This window comes from Geotrypetes seraphini, chromosome 11 (assembly GCF_902459505.1).
Source record: "Geotrypetes seraphini chromosome 11, aGeoSer1.1, whole genome shotgun sequence".
NCBI classification, from domain to species: Eukaryota; Metazoa; Chordata; class Amphibia; order Gymnophiona; family Dermophiidae; genus Geotrypetes; species Geotrypetes seraphini.
Genome location: NC_047094.1, coordinates 73316368 through 73342688, shown reverse-complemented (window position 1 = coordinate 73342688; position 26321 = coordinate 73316368). Strand labels below are relative to the sequence as shown.

At 44.8% G+C, this 26321-nt stretch overlaps 1 protein-coding gene across 1 annotated transcript in view; it reads left to right on the top strand.

The window, feature by feature from the left end:
* The window catches only part of LYPD3 (LY6/PLAUR domain containing 3), a 124803-nt gene that overhangs the window by 92659 nt on the left and 5823 nt on the right, over nt 1–26321 (top strand). The window contains exons 2-5 of the mRNA XM_033962645.1: nt 8150–8469; nt 13813–13959; nt 15399–15569; nt 24240–24383. Of these exons, the coding sequence (XP_033818536.1) occupies nt 8400–8469; nt 13813–13959; nt 15399–15569; nt 24240–24383 (532 nt within the window). The 5' untranslated portion in view covers nt 8150–8399. The remainder of the gene's footprint in view (nt 1–8149; nt 8470–13812; nt 13960–15398; nt 15570–24239; nt 24384–26321) is intronic.

Sequence of the window (26321 nt, the reverse complement as noted above, 5' to 3'; positions counted from 1 at the left end):
GCATTTGTCTTGAACCTATCCCCCTTCAGTTTCTACGAGTGCCCCCTCGTACCTGTTGTCCCTCTCAGTCTGAAGAACCTGTCCCTATCCACCCTCTCTATGCCTCTCAGGATCTTGAAGGTCTCTATCATATCTCCCCTGAGCCTCCTTTTTTCCAGAGAGAAGAGACCCAGCTTATCCAGCCTCTCGGCGTATGGGCAGTTTTCCAGCCCTCTTATAAGCTTCGTTGCTCTCCTTTGGACTCTCTCAAGTACTGCCATGTCCTTCTTGAGGTGCGGCGACCAATACTGAACGCAGTATTCCAGGTGCGGGCGCACCATCTCCCGATATAGTGGCATGATGACTTCCCGCGTCCTGGTTGTGATACCCTTCTTTATGATGCCCAGCATCCTGTTGGCTTTTTTCGACGCTGCTGCGCACTGTGCGGATGGCTTCATTGATGCATCCACTAGCACACCCAAGTCTCTCTCAAGTCCGCTATCTCCCAGCAGTGCCCCCCCCCCCATTTTGTAGTTGAACAACGGGTTCTTGTTTCCTATATGCATGACCTTGCATTTCTCAACATTAAAGCGCATTTGCCATTTGTTTGCCCAGTCTTCCAGCTTGTCCAGGTCCCTTTGCAGGTCCTCACATTCCTCCCTGGTCCTAACCCTGCCGCAGAGTTTGGTATCGTCCGCAAATTTTATAACCTTGCATTTTGCCTCCGTTTCCAGGTCGTTGATAAATATGTTGAAGAGCAGTGGCCCCAACATCGATCCCTGCGGCACACCGCTCGTGACTCCCCGCCAGTCAGAATATTGGCCCTTCACTCCGACCCTCTGCAGTCTACCCGACAGCCAGTGCTTGATCCATCTGTGTACGTCCCCGCCCACCCCGTGGTTCCACAGCTTCTTAAGCAGCCTTTCATGTGGCACCTTGTCAAAAGCCTTTTGAAAATCGAGGTAAATGATGTCTATGGGTTCCCCTTTGTCCACCTGACTGCTTATTCCTTCAAAGAAGTACAGAAGGTTCGTAAGGCATGACCTTCCCTTACAGAATCCGTGCTGGCTTGTTCGCAGTAAGTCATTTTTCTCGATGTGTTCGCAAATGTTGTCCTTGATCATCGCTTCCACCATCTTCCCTATAACTGAAGTCAGGCTCACCGGCCTGTAGTTCCCGGGGTCACCCCTCGATCCCTTCTTAAAGATAGGTGTGACATTTGCCAGTTTCCAGTCCTCCGGCACCTCTCCTGTTCTTAGGGATAGGTTGCAAACATGCTGGATTGTGCCTGCTATTTCCTGTCTTAGTTCCTTTAGAACCCTTGGGTGGATCCCATCCGGTCCCGGCGATTTGCCGCTTTTTAGCCTGTCTATCTGTTTGAGGACATCCTCCTGACTTACCTCTATATGCTCCAATTTTTCGGCCTGTTCCCCACTCATGAGCTCCTCTGAGTCCGGTATATTGGATGTGTCTTCGCACGTGAAGACCGACGAGAAGAACGTGTTCAATCTCTCAGCTACCTCTTTGTCCTCCTTAATCACTCCTTTCCTATCCCCATCATCCAATGGCCCCACCTCCTCTCTCGCTGGTCGCTTCCCCTTTACGTAACTGAAGAATGCCTTGAAGTTTTTCGCCTCCCTGGCCAGCCCCTCCTCGTATTCCCTTTTTGCTTTTTTAACCTCTCGGTGGCATTCCTTTTGGCAATTCCTGTGCTCCTGGTGATTTTCCTCCGTTGGGTCCTTTTTCCATCTCTGGAAGGACACTTTCTTGTCACTTATTGCCCTCTTTACTTCAGTTGTCATCCAAACCGTTTTTTTTGACCGCTTGTTCTTACAGCCTTTCCTGAAACTAGGGATGTACAGGTTTTGTGCTTCCTGCAGGGTGTCCCTGAATAGGGTCCAGGCGCTTCCTACAGTCTCCATCCTAAAGCTGTTCTTGAGCTTCCTCCCCACCATTTCCCTCATAGCAACATAGTTCCCTTTCCTGAAGTTGAGTGCAGTCGTTGCAGTCCTTCTCTCTATGGGTGTCCCCCTTTCTAATGTGAATCTGATTGTGTTGTGATCACTGTTGCCTAGTGGTCCTCCCACTTCTACCCCTCTTGCAGGCCCCTCTAATCCATTAAGGATGAGGTCAAGAGTAGTTCTCCCTCGCGTTGGTTCCTTGACTAGTTGTTCCATGAAGCAGTCCCTCACAGCTTCTACGAATTCCGTTTCCCTGGCGCAGTTGGAGTGACCCGTACTCCAGTCTATCCCCGGGTAGTTGAAGTCCCCCATCACTGTTACAATTCCAGTACTGCATTCCTGCTTCAGTTCCGCTTCCAAGTCGTGTCCGACTGCATCCGGCGTACCAGGTGGACGATAATACAGCCCCAGTTTTATGTCTGCACCTTTGGTTCCTGGCAATTTGACCCATAGCGACTCCAGCCCCTCTGCCTTTGTCGCCGTATCCATCCTGACCGAGTAGATAGAGTCCTTTATGTATAGTGCTATGCCTCCCCCCTTCTTGTGGGTCCTGTCCCTCCTGTAGAGCTTGTACCCTGGCAGCACCACATCCCATTGATTGTCCTCTGTCCACCAAGTTTCCGTAATTCCAATTACATCCAGGTCCTCCCCTTTGGCCCTGACTTCCAGTTCACCCATCTTGGCCCTGAGGCTTCTTGCATTCGTGTATAAGCACTGTAGGTCCCGGCGTTTGTCCCCCACCTCTGCTTTTACCTGGGCCGCCTTCCCTCGAGTTTCGAGCTGTTCACCCATTAACTGTGCCTCTGCTTTACCCTCATCCTTTACCCTCGCAAATTTCTGCCTCCTCGTGTCCCCTCCAACCCCCTTCCTCGCTTTTCCTTGGAAATTTCCTGCCCTTCCTACCCCCTCCCATGCTATTGTCCCCTGGGCCTTGCGGTATGGTATTATGATTAAAAGTAAGATATAATCATATAAAGATGAATTGTGGATATTGTACTAATAATTATTAAAAGTATTGAATGAAATTTAAAAAACAGTTTTAGTGAATAGTTGTAAATGTGTAATCTATATATATAAAATCGGAGGTATGTATGTGTGTATGTATGTGTGTATGTATGTGTGTATGTGCCGCGATCACGCAAAAACGGCTTGACCGATTTGAATGAAACTTGGTATGCAGATCCCTCACTACCTGGGATGATATGTTCTAGGGGTCTCGCGGCTCACCTGCACACGTGGGCGGAGCTACAAACATAAAATCAGATTTCACCCATTCATGTCAATGGAAAAAATGTAAAAAGCTGCCATTCTCACATTAATTCAAAAACGGCTTGACCGATTTGAACGAACCTTGGTATGCAGATCCCTCACTACCTGGGGTGATATGTTCTGGGGGTCTCGCGGCCCACCTGCACACGTGGGCGGAGCTACAAACAGAAAATCAGATTTCACCCATTCATGTCAATGGAAAAAAATGTAAAAAGCTGCCATTCTCACAGTAATTCAAAAACGGCTTGACCGATTTGAACGAAACTTGGTATGCAGATCCCTCACTACCTGGGGTGATATGTTCTGGGGGTCTCGCGGCCCACCTGCACACGTGGGCGGAGCTACAAACAGAAAATCATATTTCACCCATTCATGTCAATGGAAAAAATGTAAAAAGCTGCCATTCTCACTGTAATTCAAAAACGGCTTGACCGATTTGAACGAAACTTGGTATGCTGATCCCTCACTACTTGGGGTGATATGTTCTGGGGGTCTCGTGGCCCACCTGCACACGTGGGCGGAGCTACAAACAGAAAATCATATTTCACCCATTCATGTCAATGGAAAAAATGTAAAAAGCTGCCATTCTCACAGTAATTCAAAAACGGCTTGACCGATTTGAACGAACCTTGGTATGCAGATCCCTCACTACCTGGGGTGATATGTTCTGGGGGTCTCGCGGCCCACCTGCACACGTGGGCGGAGCTACAAACATAAAATCTGATTTCACCCATTCATGTCAATGGAAAAAATGTAAAAAGCTGCCATTCTCCCTGTAATTCAAAACCGGCTTGACCAATTTGAACGAAACTTGGTATGCAGATCCCTCACTACCTGGGGTGATATGTTCTGGGGGTCTCGCGGCCCACCTGCACACGTGGGCGGAGCTACAAACATAAAATCAGATTTCACCCATTCATATCAATGGAAAAAATGTAAAAAGCTGCCATTCTCACTGTAATTCAAAAACGGCTTGACCGATTTGAGCGAAACTTGGTATGCAGATCCCTCACTACCTGGGGTGATATGTTCTGGGGGTCTCGCGGCCCACCTGCACACGTGGGCGGAGCTACAAACAGAAAATCAGATTTCACCCATTCATGTCAATGGAAAAAATGTTAAAAGCTGCCATTCTCACAGTAATTCAAAAACGGCTTGACCGATTTGAACGAAACTTGGTATGCAGATCCCTCACTACCTGGGGTGATATGTTCTGGGGGTCTCGCGGCCCACCTGCACACGTGGGCGGAGCTACAAACATAAAATCAGATTTCACCCATTCATGTCAATGGAAAAAATGTAAAAAGCTGCCATTCTCACTGTAATTCAAAACCGGCTAAACTTGGTATACAGATCCCTCACTACCTGGGGTGATATGTTCTGGGGGTCTCGCGGCCCACCTGCACACGTGGGCGGAGCTACAAACAGAAAATCAGATTTCACCCATTCATGTCAATGGAAAACATGTTAAAATCTGCCATTCTCACAGTAATTCAAAAACGGCTTGACCGATTTGAACGAAACTTGGTATGCAGATCCCTCACTACCTGGGGTGATATGTTCTGGGGGTCTCGCAACCCACCTGCACACGTGGGCGGAGATCACATTTTGCGTTTGTTGTATTGTATTCATTTTGTCAAATATTTCACATTATAATTTGAATATTGTACTTTTTATTAAGCTGTAAAAAAATAATTTAATTCACCACTATAAAGTATCTTTATTTGAATCCATTTACAGTGTTATTGCTATAATTAAATACCCGTGCAACGCCGGGGCATCAGCTAGTGGTATATAAAGAGAATAGATATGTTATCTATGAGTCGCAGAAGTTATCTAAATTTATTTCTGCTAAAGGGCTGCCTATATCCTCATGAGAAGTGAATCTGCTCAATGAATAGTGTTCAGGGGCTGTTAAGCTTCATCTTTATTTCCCTTTTTTCTTGTTCTTTGGTTTGATATTCTAATCAGTCTGTCCCTACAGCTCCTTCTCCAGATATTGTAGACTAATTTTACTTTGAAATGTACTATTTGATTCTTTAGAAAGTTGTTGGTATAAGAATATTTGATTCTTGCTATTGGATAATATTTCAGTTTCATTGTATTTTTTTTTTTTTTGACTGGTATTATTGTTAAATGTTATAAATTTGTATAAATAAATAATTTTTTAAAAATGTTCATGTTAGGCTCTACTATCCCAAAGGCTTCTATTCTACCATCCCAAAGGCCTAAAAAGCAAGAATTAATAGTTTCAACCACATCTAAGAAACTAGAGCTGATGAAGTCTATCCAATGCAATTTTCTGAATCCGCACCCCAAATAACCCAAGGAACAGATCAAAAAACCCAAAGCACCAAGAATTTTTTGTTGTTGGTCTGTGTTATCAATTCATGATTAAACCAACCATGAATGTGATAACAAAAAAAAAAAAATACTTGATTAGCCAGGAGTCATTTTTGGCCAGTTAAATCACTTTTAATCTTGACCCCGTAATTATAGAATAGCAACATTGACATAAGTAACTTAATTACTTAATTAGCTACTTTAATTGGCATAGTGATAACTATCAATAATTGGTCTTATCTAGCACTAATTTGCAGGTATGTGGGTAAGTTATGACCTTATTCTATAGAGTACATGCATAAACTGCAAAAGGGGTGTTCATGTGGGAAGGGCATAGATAGGTCATGAATGTTACAATATAAGTAATATATTACAGAATTTTGATTATTCTAGACCTGTGATACATCTTGTATAGATCACAGAATATATAGTGCTCTATGTTTTAATAAAGGAAGGATTTTTGCACAGATCCCAGGATTGCTTTTTTTTAAGACAGGAGCTTGTGACCCTTTTAGAATAGTCAACATGGCAATCTGGTTGATATAAGCAAGAAGTAATGTGGGCAATGTGAGAAGGACCCTCAGTCATATCAACTCCAGTCTTCCTGGAGCCCGGAATAGAGAGAAGTGCTGAAAGATATTCCTGGAGTTTCTTTAGTCATATCATAAGGGCACAAGTCAATCACCTAACACAATTTATCAAATTATCGGAAACAATGGCAATATCAAAATTATATAAAATGCTTTTTGTCCAGGTACTAGTGACCTGGATTGGCCACCGTGAGAACGGGCTACTTGGTTTGATGGACCTTGGTCTGACCCAGTAAGGCTATTCTTATGTTCTTAAAATAACCCAATATCATTTAGCTAGCCACCATTAATTTCTAGAACTGTACTTCAGATGTCCAAGAAAGAATCCAATTCAAATTCTACTGCATATTATTTAAGACCCTACACGGAGACAGCCCATCATACCTGAACAATCGCCTCATCCAAGCACCCACTACCAGACACAGAAAAACGCACTCCCCATTCATACCCCCCCCAATCAAGGAAGTAAAAAGAACAAAACTACACGACGGCCTCCTAGCCACTCAAGCCGCAAGGCTGGACAGCCAGATCTCCAACCTTCTGATGACCACCCCAGACTATAGGACGTTCAGAAAAGAAATAAAAACCACACTTTTCAAGAAATTCCTGAAGCAGCAATAACAACACGACCTCTTAGTAACTTTAAAACTGACATTTGATCTACCCATTACTGCACTAATAATAATAAAAGAATCTCCAATATGACCACCTATTAACTCTCTTACAAACCACCCCACCCTCAACAACCCGCTAAATGTTCATAAGACCTACAACTTACCTCTCTAGCTAATCATTGTAACTCTGTTTTTAAATTAACCTTTTGTAATCCGCCTTGAACCGCAAGGTAATGGCGGAATAGAAATCCCTAATGTAATGTAATGTCGTCTGATAATCATCAAACCACTTTATCCAAGCGACGCTGAAAATCAATTGTGAGTATTTTCTGTGACAAGACAAACACTTGCTAGTCCGTATAAGTCAAGATCTGTAATTGCTCTTCTAATGGGGGACAATCAGTTGGCATTTTGGTCACAGGGAGTGATACCTGACTGGTTTTTGTTCTAGCATTTAATCTTTTCTTTTGTCACATTCTAGAACAAAAAATAGGTGCGCTAGCATTTTTAGCGCACGCATCGAATTAGTGCACGCTATAGCGTACGCTAGCGAAAAAATTACTATCTGCTTAAAAGGAGGCGGTAGCGGTTAGCACACACAGCAATTTAGCGTGCGCTATTCCACACGTTAAGGCCCTAATGCACCTTTGTAAAAGGAGCCCTTAGAAATAACTTTTAAATCCTAATTATATCTGTTTCCATTTTAGTTTATATTTCAATCTTGCAAACAAATTCTTTTGTTATTATTATCAGTAATGTGTGTTTTTCTAGTTTATCCATTCCGTATATCTCTAAAGGGGTAGAGAACAAGGTCAGCTATATAAGACATATTATCTTATTATTCCAGCGTACTAAAGTTATTTTACATCTCTATCCTACCACACCTAATGGTGATTACTGATGTTACCCTCACAGTGGATTCAGCGTGAGGAAAAGGTCTTGAGTACAAACAAATCAAGAAGACCTGGGACTGGCACAGAATGAATTAGTGATGGGGAAGGGGTAAAACTGGAGATCAAATAAGGATGTAGAATTTCGATAGGAAGACAAGATGGTCAGGCTGGATGCTTTTGTCTGCAATCAGGTTTCTACAATTGTGTTAGGGTTGATCCAGTCCTGAGTTTATCTCAATGCATGCAGGGACTTGTACGCTGGCTTTTCTTAGGGAATCCAGTTTAGAAATTAGAACTACAAGTCCTTGCAGGCAATAGGATAAAACATGGGCTGGATCAACCTTGTCTGTTGAATCTGGAGCCAATTGACAACCCTAAGTTTTATGTGGAAAGGAGTGCTAAGGGTTGCTCTCTTGTCTGGAAAGTGTTACACACTCAGTTTCTCTGTTTACTGTTTCCCAAAAGAAAAACTAAACGTCCACCCTCATTTTGTTTTTCAGTAAGAAAATCAAAACAAAGCCAGACTTGTCATTCTTGACCTGAGGATGCCCATCCTTTGCTCCAGGTGTTTAGACAAAGAAGACAACGGTGTCAATTATGCACTTGAAAGCCTAAGGAAGTACAGTGAGTCTGCAACATCAAAGTGCTATAAGGTTCCAAGTGTCAGCTGCTAGCTCATAACTCAGAGTATATTCAACTGGAAGCTAACAGAGCTAATCTATGCCAGACCAGGTGCAGCAACTGTAACCAATGGAAGGTGGACTGTGGCCAAGAGGAAAAGCACTGGGTATCCTTCTTGTATGTGCCCTGACCAGCCAAGGTAAGGACATTCTCATATTATAATGGAAGATGCTGCTGTTTGTATCAATCCTTATTAATTGCGTTCTTTGCAACACTGAAACTTTAGATCAATCCCCGCCATCCATTCCCACCACTTGTGGGAACAGGACTTAGTTTTATAAATTAATTCCAACTGAACTGGTAACAGATGTTGCAAAATAAAATGAAATTAACAAGCGTCAATTAGACCAGTCACTGTGCCCTCACTTTATGAGCACCATATATTGATTCAGCCTATGTCCCATGTGTCTGTCATAACTCAGACTGTAAGCTCTTTTGAGCAGGGACCGTCTCTTGCATGTTTAATGTACAGTGCTGTGTGCATCTGGTAGCACTACAGAAATAAGTAGTATAGTATTTTAATGCATGGTACTTTATGGGAGAATTTAAACACAGAGTAAAACTGCCAATTTAAGTAGAACATAAGAATTGCCGCTGCTGGGTCAGACCAGTGGTCCATCATGCCCAGCAGTCCACTTATGCGGCAGCCCTCTAGTAAAAGACCAGCGCCCTAACTGAGACTAGCCCTACCAGCGCATGTTCTTGTTCAGCAGGAACTTGTCTAACTTTGACTTGAATCCCTGGAGGGTGTTTTCTCCTATGACAGACTATGGAAGAGCGTTCCAGCTTTCTATCACTCTCTGGGTGAAGAAGAACTTCCTTACGTTTGTATGGAATCTATCCCCTTTTAACTTTAGAGAGTGCCCTCTCGTTCTCCCTACCTTGGAAAGGGTCAACAACCTGTCCTTATCTACTAAGTCTATCCCCTTCAGTACCTTGAATGTTTTAATCATGTCCCCTCTCAATCTCCTCTGTTCAAAGGAGAAGAGGCCCAGTTTCTCTAATCTTTCACTCTATGGCAGCTCCTCCAACCCCTTAACCATCTTAGTCGCTCTTCTCTGGACCCTTTCAAGTAGTACCGTGTCCTTCGTCATGTACGTTGACCAGTACTGTGCACAGTACTCCAGGTGAGGGCGCACCATGGCCCATTACAGCGACATGATAACTTTCTCTGATCTGTTCATGATCCCATTATTTATCATTCCTAGAATTCTGTTCACCCTTTTTGCCACCGTCACACATTGTGTGGGTGGCTTCATCGACTTGTCGATCAGAACTCCCAAGTCCCTTTCCTGGACCTCTTTTAAAACCAGCTAATTACCGGTAATCACTCTCACCACATCCTCCGGCAATGCATTCCAGAGCTTAACTATTCTCTGAGTGAAAAAATATTTCATCCTATTGATTTTTAAAAGTATTACTCTGTAACTTCATCAAATGTCCCCTAGTTTTTGTAAATCTTTGATCCACTTGTACCCATTTTACACCACTCAGGATTTTGTAGACTCCCCTAAGCTATCTCTTTTCCAAGCTGAAGTCTTTCCTTAAATGAGAGGATTTCCATCCCCTTTATCATTTTGGTTGCTCTTTGAACCTTTTTTAGTGCTGCTATATCTTTTTTGAGATAAGGAAACCAGAACTGAACACAATGCTCAAGGTGAGGTTGCACCATTGAGCAATACAGAGGCATTATAGCATTCTTAGTCTTATCATCCCTTTTCTAATAATGCCTAGCATCTTATTTGCTTTCATGGCTGCCACTACACATTGGGTGGAAGGTTTCAGCGTATTGCCCTTGAATGTCTCAAGATAAGTTATCAAGGACATGGACTTTGAGAGACATTCTACAGCCAATATTACTGTAATTCTTCACCAGATTCTCAACCAACTCCACATAGTTTTCGGCCTTGTGATTGCCCAGGAAACCCTGAACCATTGCAACAAAGCTGTTCTAAGTCACTTTCTCCTTCTTAGTTCTTGGGAAATTATTTGCATTCCAGGATCTTCTTTATCTGTGGTCTGATAAAGACACTAGCTTTAACCTTTGCCTCAGACGGATTAGCGAAGATGTCTTGAAAGTACTTGAAGGTTGCTTACTCGTTATCTAGAGCTCTGATAAATTGTTTCATTAGGCCCAATTTGATGTGGAATGGTGGCATCAGCACCTTCTGGGGTCCACCAGTGATTCCTATTTGACATTGTTCCTCCCCATAGAGAACTCAGTTTGCTGTGGCCAGTTCTGACTTTGGTAGTGCGCCTTTGTGTCTCTGCTGTCCCAAAAGTAGAGATAGCAGGGAAACCTTTAAAACCACCTTGGAGACCCATTAAGAATGCCACCATTTTGAAGTCTCTGATGACCTCCCAGCCGTACTCATCATACTTCAAAGTGCCTGGTAAGGTCTTGATGCTGTTGAAATCCTCTTTGAGGTGCACTGAATGAGCCAGCGGTAGAGACGGGCACTGTTTCCTGTTAAGGAGCAGCACGGCTTTGATTTTTCTGGATGAGCTGTCAATGAAGAGACACTACTCTTTTGAGTTACAGGTGATTCTAATTGCTTCAGACTGATCGCATTGTGGCAGAAGCAGAGCCCATCGTGATGGGTGAAGAAGGTGGAAAAATCTTGGCAACACTTCCTCTGATCTGTGACTTGCACATTTTCATCCAAAAATTCCACTGCTTGAGCCTAGATGTCAAAAACTTGGCATTGGACTTGGTGAGACCAAGATCACTGATCAAGTCATTTAAGTCTTTTTTTGTTTGGATAGTATTGGTTTCTCTCATCAGCTGCACCACTGATATTGTAAACTGGATCTACAATGTCTCCCTCACTCTCTGACTTTCTGCTCTCTTCTGAAGACAGCTGCTCTCCCTCTGGGGGAGTGTGTTTGGGGGAGCTCAGGGCAATGTGGAACTGGGGCGATGGAAGAAGGAATGTCCAGATATGTGATTGCATATGCATGCTTGCCAGTTCGACATTTGGAAGGGTTCAGTATGCAGAAGTAGCAGTGGCTTGAGTAGGCAGTGGGTTTCTGCCAAATTCTTGGGATAGCAAACTTCATGGATCTTTTCCCCTCTGTACCATCCTATAGAACAAAATTAAATTATTGTAATGAAAACAATAAATTTATTTCACCTATGAAATGGATGAGATTCTTGCAACATATTTCATCTTAGTGAGAAACAAAATTGTCTTACCTTCCAGAGTTTTTTGGCAGTGCTTGCATGTGAAGTATGGTGCCCAATGTTTGTCTTGATCCCCAACAGGCATGCCGAAGTATGCCTTCTAGGCATTGCACATCTTAGCAGATGCATCTATGGAGTACTTTTTTCCTCTTGTCTTGATAATTGGTTGCATACATAGCAAAATGCATCTGTCAGATGTTTTCAGCCTCTGGATGCCATCTACAACAATGCAGATATTTTACCACTTAAGCAGTTAGAAATAAACTGAGCTGAAATGGTGGGCTTAAGATCCCTCTATTATACTGTACTACTATTTTTATTGATGGAAGGTTCTAGAAAGTTCTTGAAGTTAATGTAAAGGGCTCTTTAACTAAAGCCAAAATTAGTGCAGGTGTCCACTATTGATTGTGACCCATGGCAATTCAAAAAATGCATGGCTGAGAGGCAGGTTTCCACCCACACGCATTAAGGTAACAGTGTGTCTGGAAAGCTCTTACCACCTGCATTTATGCCGTGTGCCTTTACCACAATACACCAGTAACTCTTTCCCATCCTCTTGTCTTAATACCTAGGTTCATTTTATATGTTTATGAATTGTATTTAAGCTTATCCTCCTCTTGTGTCCTGTAGTGTCTTACCTTTATTAATTGTGTGGTTTTTATTCTTACTTGTTTTTTTTACTTTTACCCTGATTTTATTTGTAAATCGCATCGGATTGTGAGATTGCGATCAAATCAAACTTTTAAATAAACTTGAAACTTGACTCTGAGGGATGGGAAACTGAGAGAAATGGGTTCCAAGGCGTGAGAGCTGTGAAGTTGGCACTTGGCCTGATTGACGTTTTGATGTGACACACACAGGGAGAGGTTTAAATATAGCTCTGTCCAGAATGTGAGCAGTGATTATGTCTTATACACGTCAGTAATTTGCATTATCTAAACTCTGGCTTGATCAAAAGCAAAATGATATTACACTGTTTGTACAGCAAGTAGCCCACAAACCAGCAAAGGTGCTAGGATGCCACATAAACCAGGTTGGCAGGACCAGCTAGCATAAGCCTTGCTGATATGTAACTCCTTTGCTCTGCTCACAGGCTTTGGTCTAGCTAATTTGCAAAATAAATAAATAAAATGTATCCAGTCTGGGTGTATATCAACTAAATATTTGTTCATGAAACAAGGACAGGGAGTTGTCAGACTTAGACTAGAAGTAACTTGTTGACTTCCTTTTCTAAGACGTCATGGTTTAGGAGACTGTCAGAGGCCTGGGTTCCTTTCCCAAAGAACTTCTCATCAATCTTAAAGTGGCAGAATGTTGAACCTTTCACTGAAAACTAACAAAGTAATTGCAACAGTTGAGTGATGCTTTTGTAAGCTGACAAATGTATAATAAGCTAGTGTGAGCAATTGTGGGAGAAGTGAAATAGGAAGTTAGGTCTGCAGGTGTCACAATTCTGCCCAACTCAGTGCTAAAGGTCACACAGCACAGGCTGGTGGCAGTAGTGGTGTTGGAAGCTGTGGCATAGTTATGAGTAGGCACAGGTTCACTCACCTTGGCCTCAGGCCCATCTAGCAGTGATACATCTCTGATGTAGCTGGTGGGTCTCTCCAAACCTCACCAGTGGAAAACTGGCATTTCTCCCTCCCCACTCACATAGGCTTTCTAGCATCTCTCAACTCCATTCCCTCCCACCCACCCCATACCTTTTTAAATCCTTCATTTCTTTGTCAGCAATGAGCAAAGACTCATACCCGCTGCTTGCACCAATCCCAGCCTTCTCTCTGATGAAAAACCCTGTTTCCAGATAGGCAGGACCAGGTAAGAAAGAAGGCTTGGAGACAAGATACGAAGGCTATAAAAGGTGCAAAGAAATAGGTCGGGGGGGGAGGGGAGAGTTGAGAGATACCAAATTGCTGGAGTGGAGGGAGAGATGCTGGACAAGGAAAAGGCTTTCGTGCCCACTTATTTGAGTCTCAGGCCTGTCAGGCTATTCTCCCGGGGAAGCTGGGCTGTGTATGATACCATTCTGAGTGATTCTGTGCTAAAAGTCTTGCAGTGAGAATTGGTGCTGGAATTAGAAGCCAGGTCTCCAGGTATCACAGTTCCATGTGACATAATGTTGAAGGTCAGACAGTGTGGGTTGGAGGTGGTGGGAAGCCATGGCTGACACTCAGTGAAGGCCACGCGGGGCATCGGTAAAATAGGAAACTGCTTCTGAAGGACTTAAACTGCAATCCTGTAAATTTGTGGCTGTGTCATAAGCCCCAAATGATATATTCTTTTATATGGGCCCTCTAGGGGTTCAACCAGAAAGCCAAAATGCCCTGGAATGTTATAGCTGTGTTGACCGAGGAGACTATGGATGCTCCATGGAAAAAGCCATGAAGATGAAATGTCAAGAACAGGAGAATATCTGCATGGAGGTGGTGTTGACCGTGCAAACAAGTAAGCGATTCACAGTGTGTCAGCAAGTCCACAAACAGCCCTGTAAACTGACATGAAACTTTTTTAACATCAGCACATATGAGCTTCTGTGTCAGCAGAAATGACCATTCTACTGTAATATTAGTGGCATCAATATTGAGCTCGTGGCAGTCCGTGGTTTTTAAGCCACTTTAAAGACATGGAATGCTCTCCCAGAGGAAGTAATTGCAGAATCCACCGTTCTAGGATTTAAGGGTAAACTAGATGCACATCTCCTTAAGAGTGGCATAGAGTGAAACGGGGAAGGGTAAATTAGATGCACATCTCCCTTGAGAAGCATACGGTGATATGGGGACTAAAACTATGCCAGGGTACACCTGGCAGGGCCTCCACGTGTGCAGATCACCGGCTTGATGGACCCAGGGTCTGATCCGGAGATGGCAATTTTTATGTTCTTATGAGCTGAACTGAGCACAGATATTCAATATGACTGGGTACCAGCATTGAATACCCAGGATGCAATGATACTGTGTTTAATTTGGTGGACACATTTAAAACAACCTTTTTTTTGCTGTCCTAACCTTATCCACTTATTTAACCGGTTAGTGGACTGAATATCACAGCTAACCAGCTAAGTATGGGCTCTGTCCAAGCTGCACCCACAGATTGCCCGACAGTGGCAAACAGTCAGTTGCTATTCAGTGGCACTGCTTGGTTAAATCCTTTTGAATACTGGGCCTGGAGAGTTCCCAATGATTTCTGGCAACACTGCCTTGACACTGTGAATTAAGGTGCATTTGTCATCTTGAATGCATTTCATTTATTTACATTCTGTACTATGCAATAGTGTATTAGATGGATTCTACATTTTCCCTATCACTTCCTAGAGCAGTGGTTCCCAACCCTGCCCTGGAGGACCACCAGGCCAATTGGGTTTCAAGGATAGCCCTAATGAATATGCACGGAGCACATTTGTATGTTTGTCACTTCCATTATATGCAAATCTCTCTCATGCATATTCATTAGGGCTAGCCTGAAAACCTGATTGACCTGGTGGTACTCCAGGACAGGGTTGGGAACCATTGCCCTAGAGTACCACGCAGACCTCTTACACATGAAGCCACTTTTACATTAAACAGAAAGCATTAAAATTGTCATATCTCAATCCAAACGTTAGAGTTCCAAATTGTAGGTTCTCATTTTTCATGTCTTTAACTGTGAGCACAACACAGGAATTATGTAAGCAAGCTATGACAGAAACAAAGGATTATTACAATGATGTTACAGATATGACAGAAACAAAGGGATGTTACAATGATGACACAAAAGGGGCTGACAGCTTGTATTGTTCTCTAATCATCCAGAAGCCAATGAAGTTGTATTAGCCCGTGGGTAAAGGAAAGGGGATGGGCATTTAACAGGAACTGGAAGATGTGTCAAAGTTCTATTTACCTTTGCAGGTCATGACATGTATACTGTTGCTATGAAAGCCTGTGGGGCTGGTGAATTGGGGAAGATGAACCAGACTCTGCCTTTCCACGGGATGAATTTCTTCATCCAGATCCAGAAATGCAACACCAGCTTGTGCAATGCGGAGATTGATTTGGAGACACATCAGCTCCTTCCCCCAGGTCAGTTCTGTATTTAATACTAAAGAGAAGACAGGAAGGAATGCGCAACAAAACCAGTTTAAGAGATAAGACTCAGGTCAATTACTGGTCTTTCCCTTACAACAAGAAGAACATCTCTCTCTGATAGTGGAGTGCACCAGGACCTTCCAGAGTTTCAGTCAATCCCCAGTCCTAATTTCCATAATTTTTTAAGCTCCATCTGTCCTGTGCTGTGCCTTTGTATCTCTGCTGCAGGAAAGAGGTCTGATCAAGTCATAGGCAAGTGTCATAGGCAAGAGTTGTGTTTTTAACTATGCCTCCATCTTTGCTAATACATGGGATACATCTGATCTGGTCTTCCATGATGGTATTTTTGAATAACATCCATGCCTGATTTATAGTCCTAACCTTTGCATCGATCGGCAACACAGGCCCCACCCTGATCGGCAACGCACACCCCCCCCCCTATCGATGGAAAGTAAGACAAGCAAGCAACGAGGCTAAGAAAGGCAAGGGGAACTGTAATTGTGCAAGCGGTGCTGCTTGCCCAAAGCTTCCCTCTGACATAGCTTCTTGTTTCAGCCTGGGTGCATGCTGGGGTGGGGCGGGGCAGGGGGGCCCAGTGTACTTGTGTGCCTAGGGGCCCTCGATGAATTAATCCTGCCCTGCTCCCAAGATTTTAATTGTAGGGCTTATTGTAAATGGTACTGAATTGATCTTAATTATTGGTTCAAAGAATAGTCTTTTTTGATGACACAAAGAATTTAGTCTTTTTCTGATTTAATTTCAACTTGAATTCTTGCATCTACGATTCCACTGTATTTAGCACAGACTCAATAACTTGAGTACTGTCGGATAATGTGTTACTACAAGGGATAACTATTGTAATATCATCAGCATAGCTGAACGATCTCAAGCCCAATTTACTCATCCAATAACCCAATGAAAGGAGATACACATTAAAAAGTGTAGGAGAAAGTGGGGAGCCCTGCGGGACTCCACACGGGTTCTTCCAAGTTGCTGAAAGTACATCCCTAAATCTAATCTGGTAAAGTATTGATTCAAGGAAACCTTTAAACCATGAGAGTACTTTACCCTGGATTCCTAAAGAATCCAAAAATTCAAACAATTTACAATGATCAACTGGATCGAAAGCACTACTGAAATCAAATTGAAGCACCAGTGCATTTCCACCCTTACTCAAAAGACTATTCATATGGTCCAAGAGTAAAGCTATTACCGTCTCTGTACTGTATTGAGATCTGAAGCCTGATTGAGAATCATGCAACAGATAATGAGATTCCAAATATTTTAATTGAATTTGCACCAACCCTTCCATGATCTTAATAAAGAAGGGAATAGACGCTATTGGTCTATAATTGGAGGTCAGAGACAGCGAATCCTTTATGTTTTTAATAATAGGTGTAATGATTATATTACTCTCTTCTTGCGGAAAAATACCTTTGTCTAGAGAGTCAGTGATCCATTCTAACACTTTCATTTTAAATTCTGGAGGTGCACAAAACAAGATTACGTAGTAGGACAAGAGTCCAACATACAATAAGATTTAGAATATAATTTGGAAAAATCCGTCCAATCTGGGTCATCAAAAGTGGACCATATTAAGTCATCTGGAACTTCATCAGGTAACTTCTCCCAATAATTGTTTATACTTCCTGGACTTAATGAACAGGAGGTTCGTAGACCCGTGATTTTAGAATTAAAGAAAGTTGCCAATGTTATTTGCAGTCGGTAATAGAATTTGGGATAATTGCATATTTTTTGTCATATCAAAAACCTTATTAATCAAATTAAACAATTTTTTTTTGGTGTTGATAAGATCATAAGAATTGCCGCTGCTGGGTCAGACCAGTGGTCCATCGTGCCCAGCAGTCTGCTCCCTCGGCAGCCCTTAGGTCAAAGACCATTGCCCTAATACAGGGATAGGGAATTCTGGTCCTCGAGAGCCGTATTCCAGTCGGGTTTTCAGGATTTCCCCAATGAATATGCATTGAAAGCAGTGCATGCAAATAGATCTCATGCATATTCACTGGGGAAATCCTGAAAACCCAACTGGAATATGGCTCTCGAGGATCGGAGTTCCCTACCCTTGCCCTAACAGATTAGCCTTACCTGCGTACGTTCCGGTTCAGCAGAACTTGTCTAACTTTGTCTTGAATCCCTGGAGGGTGTTTTTCCCTATAACAGCCTCCGGAAGAGCGTTCCAGTTTTCCAACACTCTGTGGGTGAAGAAAAACTTCCTTACCTTTGAACAGAATCTATCCCCTTTTAACTTTAGAGAATGCCCTCTTGTTCTCTCTACCTTGGAGAGGGTGAACAGCCTGTCTCTTTCTACTAAGTCTATTCCCTTTATTATTTTGAATGTTTCAATCATGTCCCCTCTCAGTCTCCTCTTTTCAAGGGAGAAGAGGCTTAGTTTCTCTAACCTCTCAATGTATGTCAACTCCTCCAGCCCCTTAACCATTTTAGTCACTCTTCTCTGGACCCTTTCAAGTAGTACCGTGTCCTTCTTCATGCAGTAAGCCTTTCATTTCTCTTTAATTTTTAATTTCTTACCTCCTTTCGCCATAATTCATTATCAGTAATTAATTTAGTTTTTAACCATTTTCTTTCAAGTTGTCTAAGTTTCCGTTTCATTTCTAACAATTCAGCATCATACCATTTATTTTCGTCATCTACACAGATGTTTTATAGTGTAGGTCTTCCTACAACACTATGTCATAAATGTGGGATGTGGGGGTCATACTTTGGGACATGCCTTTTGGTTCTGCCCCATTATTCAGCACTTCTGGAGGCATATAATCTCTTATATGTCAGGGTTAATTGGGAGAGTCTTACGCAGTACGCCGGACCACTTTGTCTTGGATTTGCAAGAGGCTTTTGGCCATTTACCTAGGGGGCATCGAGCTTTGTGTAGGAAGATGAGTTTACTGGCCAGGAAATGTATTCTTCAGTGCTGAATGGTTCCGGACCCTCTGGCATATTGGCATTGGTGGAACCAATTGCATCAATTGGTCATTTGGGAGGCGCAAGATGCCGGAGGGTCTAGGAAACGAAAGATGTTGTTTTTGAATATATGGGAGCCTTATCTGCAAGTCTTACATCCTAAGGGTCGCAGTGCGGTTTTAAGATGGGTGTCCTAATTTGTTAGTTAGTTGGGTTGGGAGAGCAATGGTGAGTACTGGTGGGGCGGGGTGGAGAGTATCATTGGGTGGGGGAGGAGAGGGGGGTTTGAGGAGGGGAAATGGGGTGTATTGAAGATTCTGGCAATTAGTCAAAGATAGGATAAGTTGTTCAGGTGGGGGGAAGGGGTGGTGTGACATTTTTGGGGTTCAAAAGAGAACAGGGCTTTGGAGTACCTTTCCATTCTCATTAATCTCACTTGCCTTACATAGAGAAGGAAGGGGAGGGAGTTTGGTTGATGTTACTTTTTAATTGTATACTAGTCTTTAAGCCTGTTACATTAACGGGTGCTAGAGCAGATGTCTGTCTGTCTGGGTTTTTTTCTTTGTCTGTCTCTCCTTGGACACTGTCTGTCTGTCTGTCATTCATTCTGTCTGTGTCTCTCCCTGGCCCCCCTGCCTACCTGTATTTCTCTGTTGCACAATGCCAGCCTGTCTCTCCGTGGCACCCTTCTGTCTCCCCCCTCCCAGAGCAAAGCATGATTGTTTTCTGCTCCCTAGCACACCCCTTTCCTTCTCCCCCTGTTGTGCCATGCCTGCGTGCTCCGTGGCCCTCTTCTGTTCCCCCTGATGTTTGATGTCTGCCCCCAGCACACCCCTCCCCGCATAGAAGCCCCCTTTCCCTCTCCCCCTGGTCCCCTGTTGTGCAATGGCTGCCTGCCCTGTGCCTGTTGTGCCATGCCTGCGTGCTCTGTGGCCCCCTTCTGTTCCCCCCTGATGATTGCTGTTTCCCCCCTCCCCCCAAAGCAGCCCCCTTTCCCTCTTCCCCTGGTTCCCTGTTGTGCAATGCCTGCTTGTCCCGTGCCTGTTTTGCCATGCCTGCATGCTCCATGGCCCCCTCTCTTTCCCCCTGATGATTGCTGTCTGCCTCCCTCCCCTGCGTGCTCTGTGGCCCCCTTATGTTCCCCCCTGATGATTGCTGTCTTCCCCCCTCCCCTCAAAGCAGCCCCTTTCCCTCTCCCCCGGTCCCCTGTTGTGCAATGCCTGCCTGCCCCATGGCCCCCTTCCGTTTCCACCCCCTTCCATTCTTACCTCCCTCCATTCCTCGAGCTGGGGCTGCATCGTTTACCTCTCGGCCCAGATCGTCGAGCAGGTTCCCCTGCTTCAAAGCGGTGGGCGGGGCTTCAGGAAGATGTGTGTGTGTGGCGGCAGTGGCAATCCCGACTCCTTCTTCAGCACCATATCGGGAAGCTGGAGAGTGGCCTGCGAGGTTCGCTACAGTGGCTGTCGAACCTCAGCAGGCCGCTTTGAAGAGGAGCGGCAGCGGGAGGGAGGAGTTGCTGGCGTTTTCTGCACAGTCACGCGCTTACAGCTAGCGCAGGCGCCATGAGACTGACACAGAAGCACACCTCACGCCACCAGGAATCACGATCTTTGAAAAGCGCATTCGCGCTTAGCCTTTTATTATTATTGATTTCTGTATGTATGTCTTTCTTTCTCTCTCCCTGGCCCTTTTCTTTCTGTCTCTCTCCCTTGACCACTGTCTGTCTTTTTTTTTGTTTGTTTGTTTCTCTCTTTCTTTTCTTGGCTTCTGGCTGGCTGTCTGTCTTTATTTCTTTTTCTCTCTCTCCTTGGCCGCTGGCTGTCTGTATGTATTTTTTTTCTTTCTCTCTCTCTCTCCTTAGCCGCTGTCTGTCTCTCTGTATATTTTTTCTTTCTCTCTCTCTCTCCTTGGCTGCTGGCTGTCTGTTTTTCTGTCTTTCTGGCACCCTGTCTGTCTGTCATTGTTTCATTCTCTCTCTCTCCTTGGCCGCTGTCTGGATGGCTGGCTGTCTTTCTATCTATCTCTCTGGCCCCTTGTCTGTTTGTCTTTCTTTCTGTCTGTCTCTCTGGCTCCTTGTTTGTTTGACTTCGTGTCTGTCATTCTTTCTTTCTCTCTGTCTCCTTGGCTGCTATCTATCTGTCTAGTTTTTTTTCTTTCTCTCTCTGTCCTTGGCTGCTGGCTGTCTGTCTGTCTTTCTAGCCCACTGTCTGTCTGTCATTCTTTCTTTATTTCTCTCTCTCTTTCCTTGGCCGCTGTGTGGATGGCTGTCTTTCTTTCTGCCTGGCCCCCTGTTTATCTTTCTGGCTGTCTCTCTGCCTGGCCCCCTGTCTCTCTCCCTGGCCCCCAGTTTTTGTTTGTCTGTCTCTCTGTCTTTCTGCCTGGCTCCCTGTTTTTTTTTCTCTCTGTCTCTCTGCCTGGCCCCCTGTTTTTCTGTCTCTCTGCCTTTCTGCCTAACCCCTGCCTTTATTTCTGTCTCTCTCTCTTTCCTTGGCCACTGTATGGATGGCTGTCTTTCTTTCTGTCTGTCTTTCAGACTGGCCCCCTATTTATCTTTCTGGCTGTCTCTCTCCCTGGCCCCCATTTTTTGTTTGTCTGTCTCTCTGTCTTTCTGCCTGACTCCCTGCTTTTCTTTCTCTCTGTCTCTCTGCCTGGCCCCCTGTTTTTCTGTCTCTCTGTCTTTCTGCCTGACCCCTGTCTTTTTTTCTGTCTCTCTCTCTCTGCCTGGCCCTCTGTTTTTCTTTCTGTCTGTCTCTCTGCCTGGCCCCCTGTCTCTGTCCTTGGCCCCCTGCCTGTATTTCTCTGTCTCTTCTGGCCCCCTTCTCTCTGTCGGCCTCCCAGCACACCCCTCCCTCCAAAGTAGCCCCCTTTCCCTCCCCCCCTCCACTTCCCTGAGCCATTATTTTTTTTTTTAACCTTGTAACAGCAGCTGCACACCCCGGAACCGACACTCTCCACTAACAGGAGAGAAAATGCCGGCGCTGACGCTTGAAACCGCCACGCCACTCTCCTGCCGGTCCACAAACCACCCGGAACCGACACTCTCCACTAACAGAAGAGAAAATGCCAGTGCTGCCGCTTGAAACCGCCACTCTCCTGCCGGTCCACAAAGCGCCAAATGCGCCTGAAGACGACCGTGCTAACAAATCTCCACAGTCGTGCACCTTCAGCCACCGCGCGCGCCTCCGGCCCCTGCAAGCGCCGTGAGGTGTCAATTAGAATACTGCCACAGAAGCACACCTCACGCCACCAGGAATCACGATCTTTGAAAAGCGCATTCGCGCTTAGCCTTTTATTATTATTGATTTCTGTATGTATGTCTTTCTTTCTCTCTCCCTGGCCCTTTTCTTTCTGTCTCTCTCCCTTGACCACTGTCTGTCTTTTTTTTTTGTTTGTTTGTTTCTCTCTTTCTTTTCTTGGCTTCTGGCTGGCTGTCTGTCTTTATTTCTTTTTCTCTCTCTCCTTGGCCGCTGGCTGTCTGTATGTATTTTTTTCTTTCTCTCTCTCTCTCCTTAGCCGCTGTCTGTCTCTCTGTATATTTTTTCTTTCTCTCTCTCTCTCCTTGGCTGCTGGCTGTCTGTTTTTCTGTCTTTCTGGCACCCTGTCTGTCTGTCATTGTTTCATTCTCTCTCTCTCCTTGGCCGCTGTCTGGATGGCTGGCTGTCTTTCTATCTATCTCTCTGGCCCCTTGTCTGTTTGTCTTTCTTTCTGTCTGTCTCTCTGGCTCCTTGTTTGTTTGACTTTGTGTCTGTCATTCTTTCTTTCTCTCTGTCTCCTTGGCTGCTATCTATCTGTCTAGTTTTTTTTCTTTCTCTCTCTGTCCTTGGCTGCTGGCTGTCTGTCTGTCTTTCTAGCCCACTGTCTGTCTGTCATTCTTTCTTTATTTCTCTCTCTCTTTCCTTGGCCGCTGTGTGGATGGCTGTCTTTCTTTCTGCCTGGCCCCCTGTTTATCTTTCTGGCTGTCTCTCTGCCTGGCCCCCTGTCTCTCTCCCTGGCCCCCAGTTTTTGTTTGTCTGTCTCTCTGTCTTTCTGCCTGGCTCCCTGTTTTTTTTTCTCTCTGTCTCTCTGCCTGGCCCCCTGTTTTTCTGTCTCTCTGCCTTTCTGCCTGACCCCTGCCTTTATTTCTGTCTCTCTCTCTTTCCTTGGCCACTGTATGGATGGCTGTCTTTCTTTCTGTCTGTCTTTCAGACTGGCCCCCTATTTATCTTTCTGGCTGTCTCTCTCCCTGGCCCCCATTTTTTGTTTGTCTGTCTCTCTGTCTTTCTGCCTGACTCCCTGTTTTTCTTTCTCTCTGTCTCTCTGCCTGGCCCCCTGTTTTTCTGTCTCTCTGTCTTTCTGCCTGACCCCTGTCTTTTTTTCTGTCTCTCTCTCTCTGCCTGGCCCTCTGTTTTTCTTTCTGTCTGTCTCTCTGCCTGGCCCCCTGTCTCTGTCCTTGGCCCCCTGCCTGTATTTCTCTGTCTCTTCTGGCCCCCTTCTCTCTGTCGGCCTCCCAGCACACCCCTCCCTCCAAAGTAGCCCCCTTTCCCTCCCCCCTCCACTTCCCTGAGCCGTTTTTTTTTTTTTTTTAACCTTGTAACAGCAGCTGCACACCCCGGAACCGACACTCTCCACTAACAGGAGAGAAAATGCCGGCGCTGACGCTTGAAACCGCCACGCCACTCTCCTGCCGGTCCACAAACCACCCGGAACCGACACTCTCCACTAACAGAAGAGAAAATGCCAGTGCTGCCGCTTGAAACCGCCACCGCCACTCTCCTGCCGGTCCACAAAGCGCCAAATGCGCCTGAAGACGACCGTGCTAACAAATCTCCACAGTCGCGCACCTTCAGCCACCGCGCGCGCCTCCGGCCCCTGCAAGCGCCGTGAGGTGTCAATTAGAATACTGCCACAGAAGCACACCTCAGGGCGCCAGGACTCATGAATTTTCAAGAGCGCATGCACGCTCTAGCGTTTTATTATTGTATATGCTTGTTCTATTATTGTATATGATGCATTATTATTTGTATTGTGCGTCTTTGGGGTGCGCTGGTGTTGTATTTGCTGTGTTTGCATCAATAAAAATTGTTTGAACCTAAAATTAAAATCCTCTAGCACTATAATAGCAACAGAGGTTTAAAAAAAAAACCCACAAAGAAAATGGTCATGTTTGTTACTGGATTTTTGTGCGTGTTCCACAAATGTCTAAATTTGGATTTGGACATCTTATCGAAAATGCCCTTCCACTTTGATATGTCTTTATGAAGTAGGTTACAAATTAAGTTTCAAGTTTATTAAAAATTTTGATAAAACGCAAATCAAAACGTCTAAGTGTTTTACAATTTGTAATTAAAAAGGGAGGGAGACAATAAACGAGTAAGTACTCACATAATAATACTTGACCAACTAGAAATAATAGGAAAATAGGGAGAACTACAAATTAACAGTAAAGAATACATGAAAGGTAAACCATGATTGGGAGGCTAGGGAATAAAGATTATGAAATAACTCTGGCCTTCTTATCCTCTTAATCTAGATGAGCTGAAATGGTCTTTATATGGATTTATTAATCACCTTAATGAAAATATTCACCCAAGGCAGTGCACACCAGTTGCTCTCATACAGGCTGTAAACATGTAAATTTATCTACTTATTAGGCAGACAGTTTGTAATTGGCTATTTCTGAATGTAAAGCATTGGCTTACCCTTGGAAATGCCTTTAAAAATTATCCTCCCTATGTCTTGTCACAGATAACAGCAGCAGTAATGCCAGCAGACAATGCTACAGTTGCATTGGAAAGATGCCAGGTCAGTGCCTGCCCTCAAATGCTCCAGTTCTGGATTGCCAACACAACGAGAAACACTGTTTTGATGGGAACGCCACCATTACCATTTGTAAGTATGGAGGGGGGGGGGGGTAACTGAAATGATTCTTACTGGTCCTATTAATCAAACTCCAGGACCAGGAAGTGACGTCAGAGGGGGAGCTGAGGCCAGTGTGTGCAGCAGGTTGGAGATGCTGCTCATGACAGTGAAGAGTTTAAGAGGTACGAAGGGAAGGGAAGGCGCACGTATGGTGGTGGGAGGAGGGTGCAGGGAAGGAGGAGGGGATGGATAAGAGGGCAGGGGGCTCCACCGCCCCGGGTACATCCTACCCTTGCTATACCACTGCCTCTACCCATGATCAGTTCAAGAAAGCTTGGGATGGGTATATGAGAATTTCTAAGAGATAGGAAGAGATGACATGGATGGGCAGATTGGATAGTCCATATAGTCTTTAGAGTGTGACTGAAACTATATTTTCAATTTCTGCTGAAACCAAATCTGCTGCCGAAATTCACCACTCAATTTTGGCCAAAACCAAAAACAAGCCCAATCCCCTGATGCAGAACAATCCTCCTCCTCTGCCGCCACCACCACTGTCATCTCTCCAAACCACAGGAGCTCCTGCTCCCACTTTCTTCCTTCCTCCCTCCCCACAAATATAAGAAATCCATCTCCTGGACCACCTGTAAGCTGCCACCACTACTCACCCTGGACCTACCTTACCACCCTGGTGATCTAGTGACTAGTAGGACCAGAAGTGATTCCAGTTGCTCCTGCCCATCTCAATGGGCATGAAGCAACTGAGATCAATGGCTGCCTCGACTTCCAGCAGCAGTCTTGTGAGATTGCCAGCTGTAGGCTGCATCGGCCATTTTGAATTTGGAGTCAGCACAGGCAGAAGCAATGTGAAGTATCTCTTACCCATATAGCAGTCTCCAGCAGCAATCTCACGAGACTACTACTGGATGTCACAGCAGACATTTTGACTGCGAACACAGGATGGAAAGGAGTGACTGGAGATCACTTCTACTCTGACTAGCCATTCGACCAGCAGGGTAGGAAGGTAGGCCTGGAGCTGCTGGCGGTGGTAGTCTATTGGTGGGCTCAAGGAGGAGGAGGAGGCAGTGGTGAATCAAACATAGGTGGGTGCTAGGGGGTAAGGAAGTGGAAGCAGTGGCATAGTAAAGAGGGACAGGGGACCTCCCCATGCACTGTCTTGGTAGGGGCACTGGCACCTCTCTGCACACACACACCCCCGCCCCACAATGCTATGCTCATGCCCTCCCTTCCCTCCGTACTTCTTTAAATTTTTGCCAGCATGAGCAATTTCTCCAGCCTGCTGCTCGCACTGGCCTGATTTCCCTCTGAAATCACTTCCTGGTCATGGGGACAGGAAGTGATGACAGAAGGAAAGCCAATGCTGGCGCAAGCAACAGGTCAGAGAAGCTGCTTGCACTGGCAAAGATTTAAAGAGGTACAGGGGAAGGGAGGGTGCGAGTGTGGAGTAGGGGTCGGCAAAGGAGTGGGGGGGGGGTGAGGAGGGTGCATAGGGGTGACACTACTGCCCTGGGCACCTTCTACCCTCACTACGCCACTGAGTGGGAACTTCAGTGGTTTGGGGGAGGGGAAGAGAAGAGCCATGAGATAGAGAACAAAATATTATGGTTTCAGCTGAAAATATACTAACATTTTTGGCCAAAACTGAAACAAGGTCAAATGAGGATTACATGCTGGTTTCTATCATAGGCGTTGCTATGATGATAAACTTTTAACTGTAGCAATCAATCCTTACAAGCACTACTTCACTGTATCAAATCTATGTATTTCATGCACACTTACTAGATGTGTCCCAAGGACTGGGTTGAGAGACACTGGTTTAGAGTGCACGTTTAGTCTGGAGGCTTCAGGTTGAACCAAATGTATGTTTAGTGTCAATGTCTATACATCTAGAGTAGGCACATAGGGGTTCTTCCTCCTAGAATATCCCTAGCATGCCCATTTTTCTGC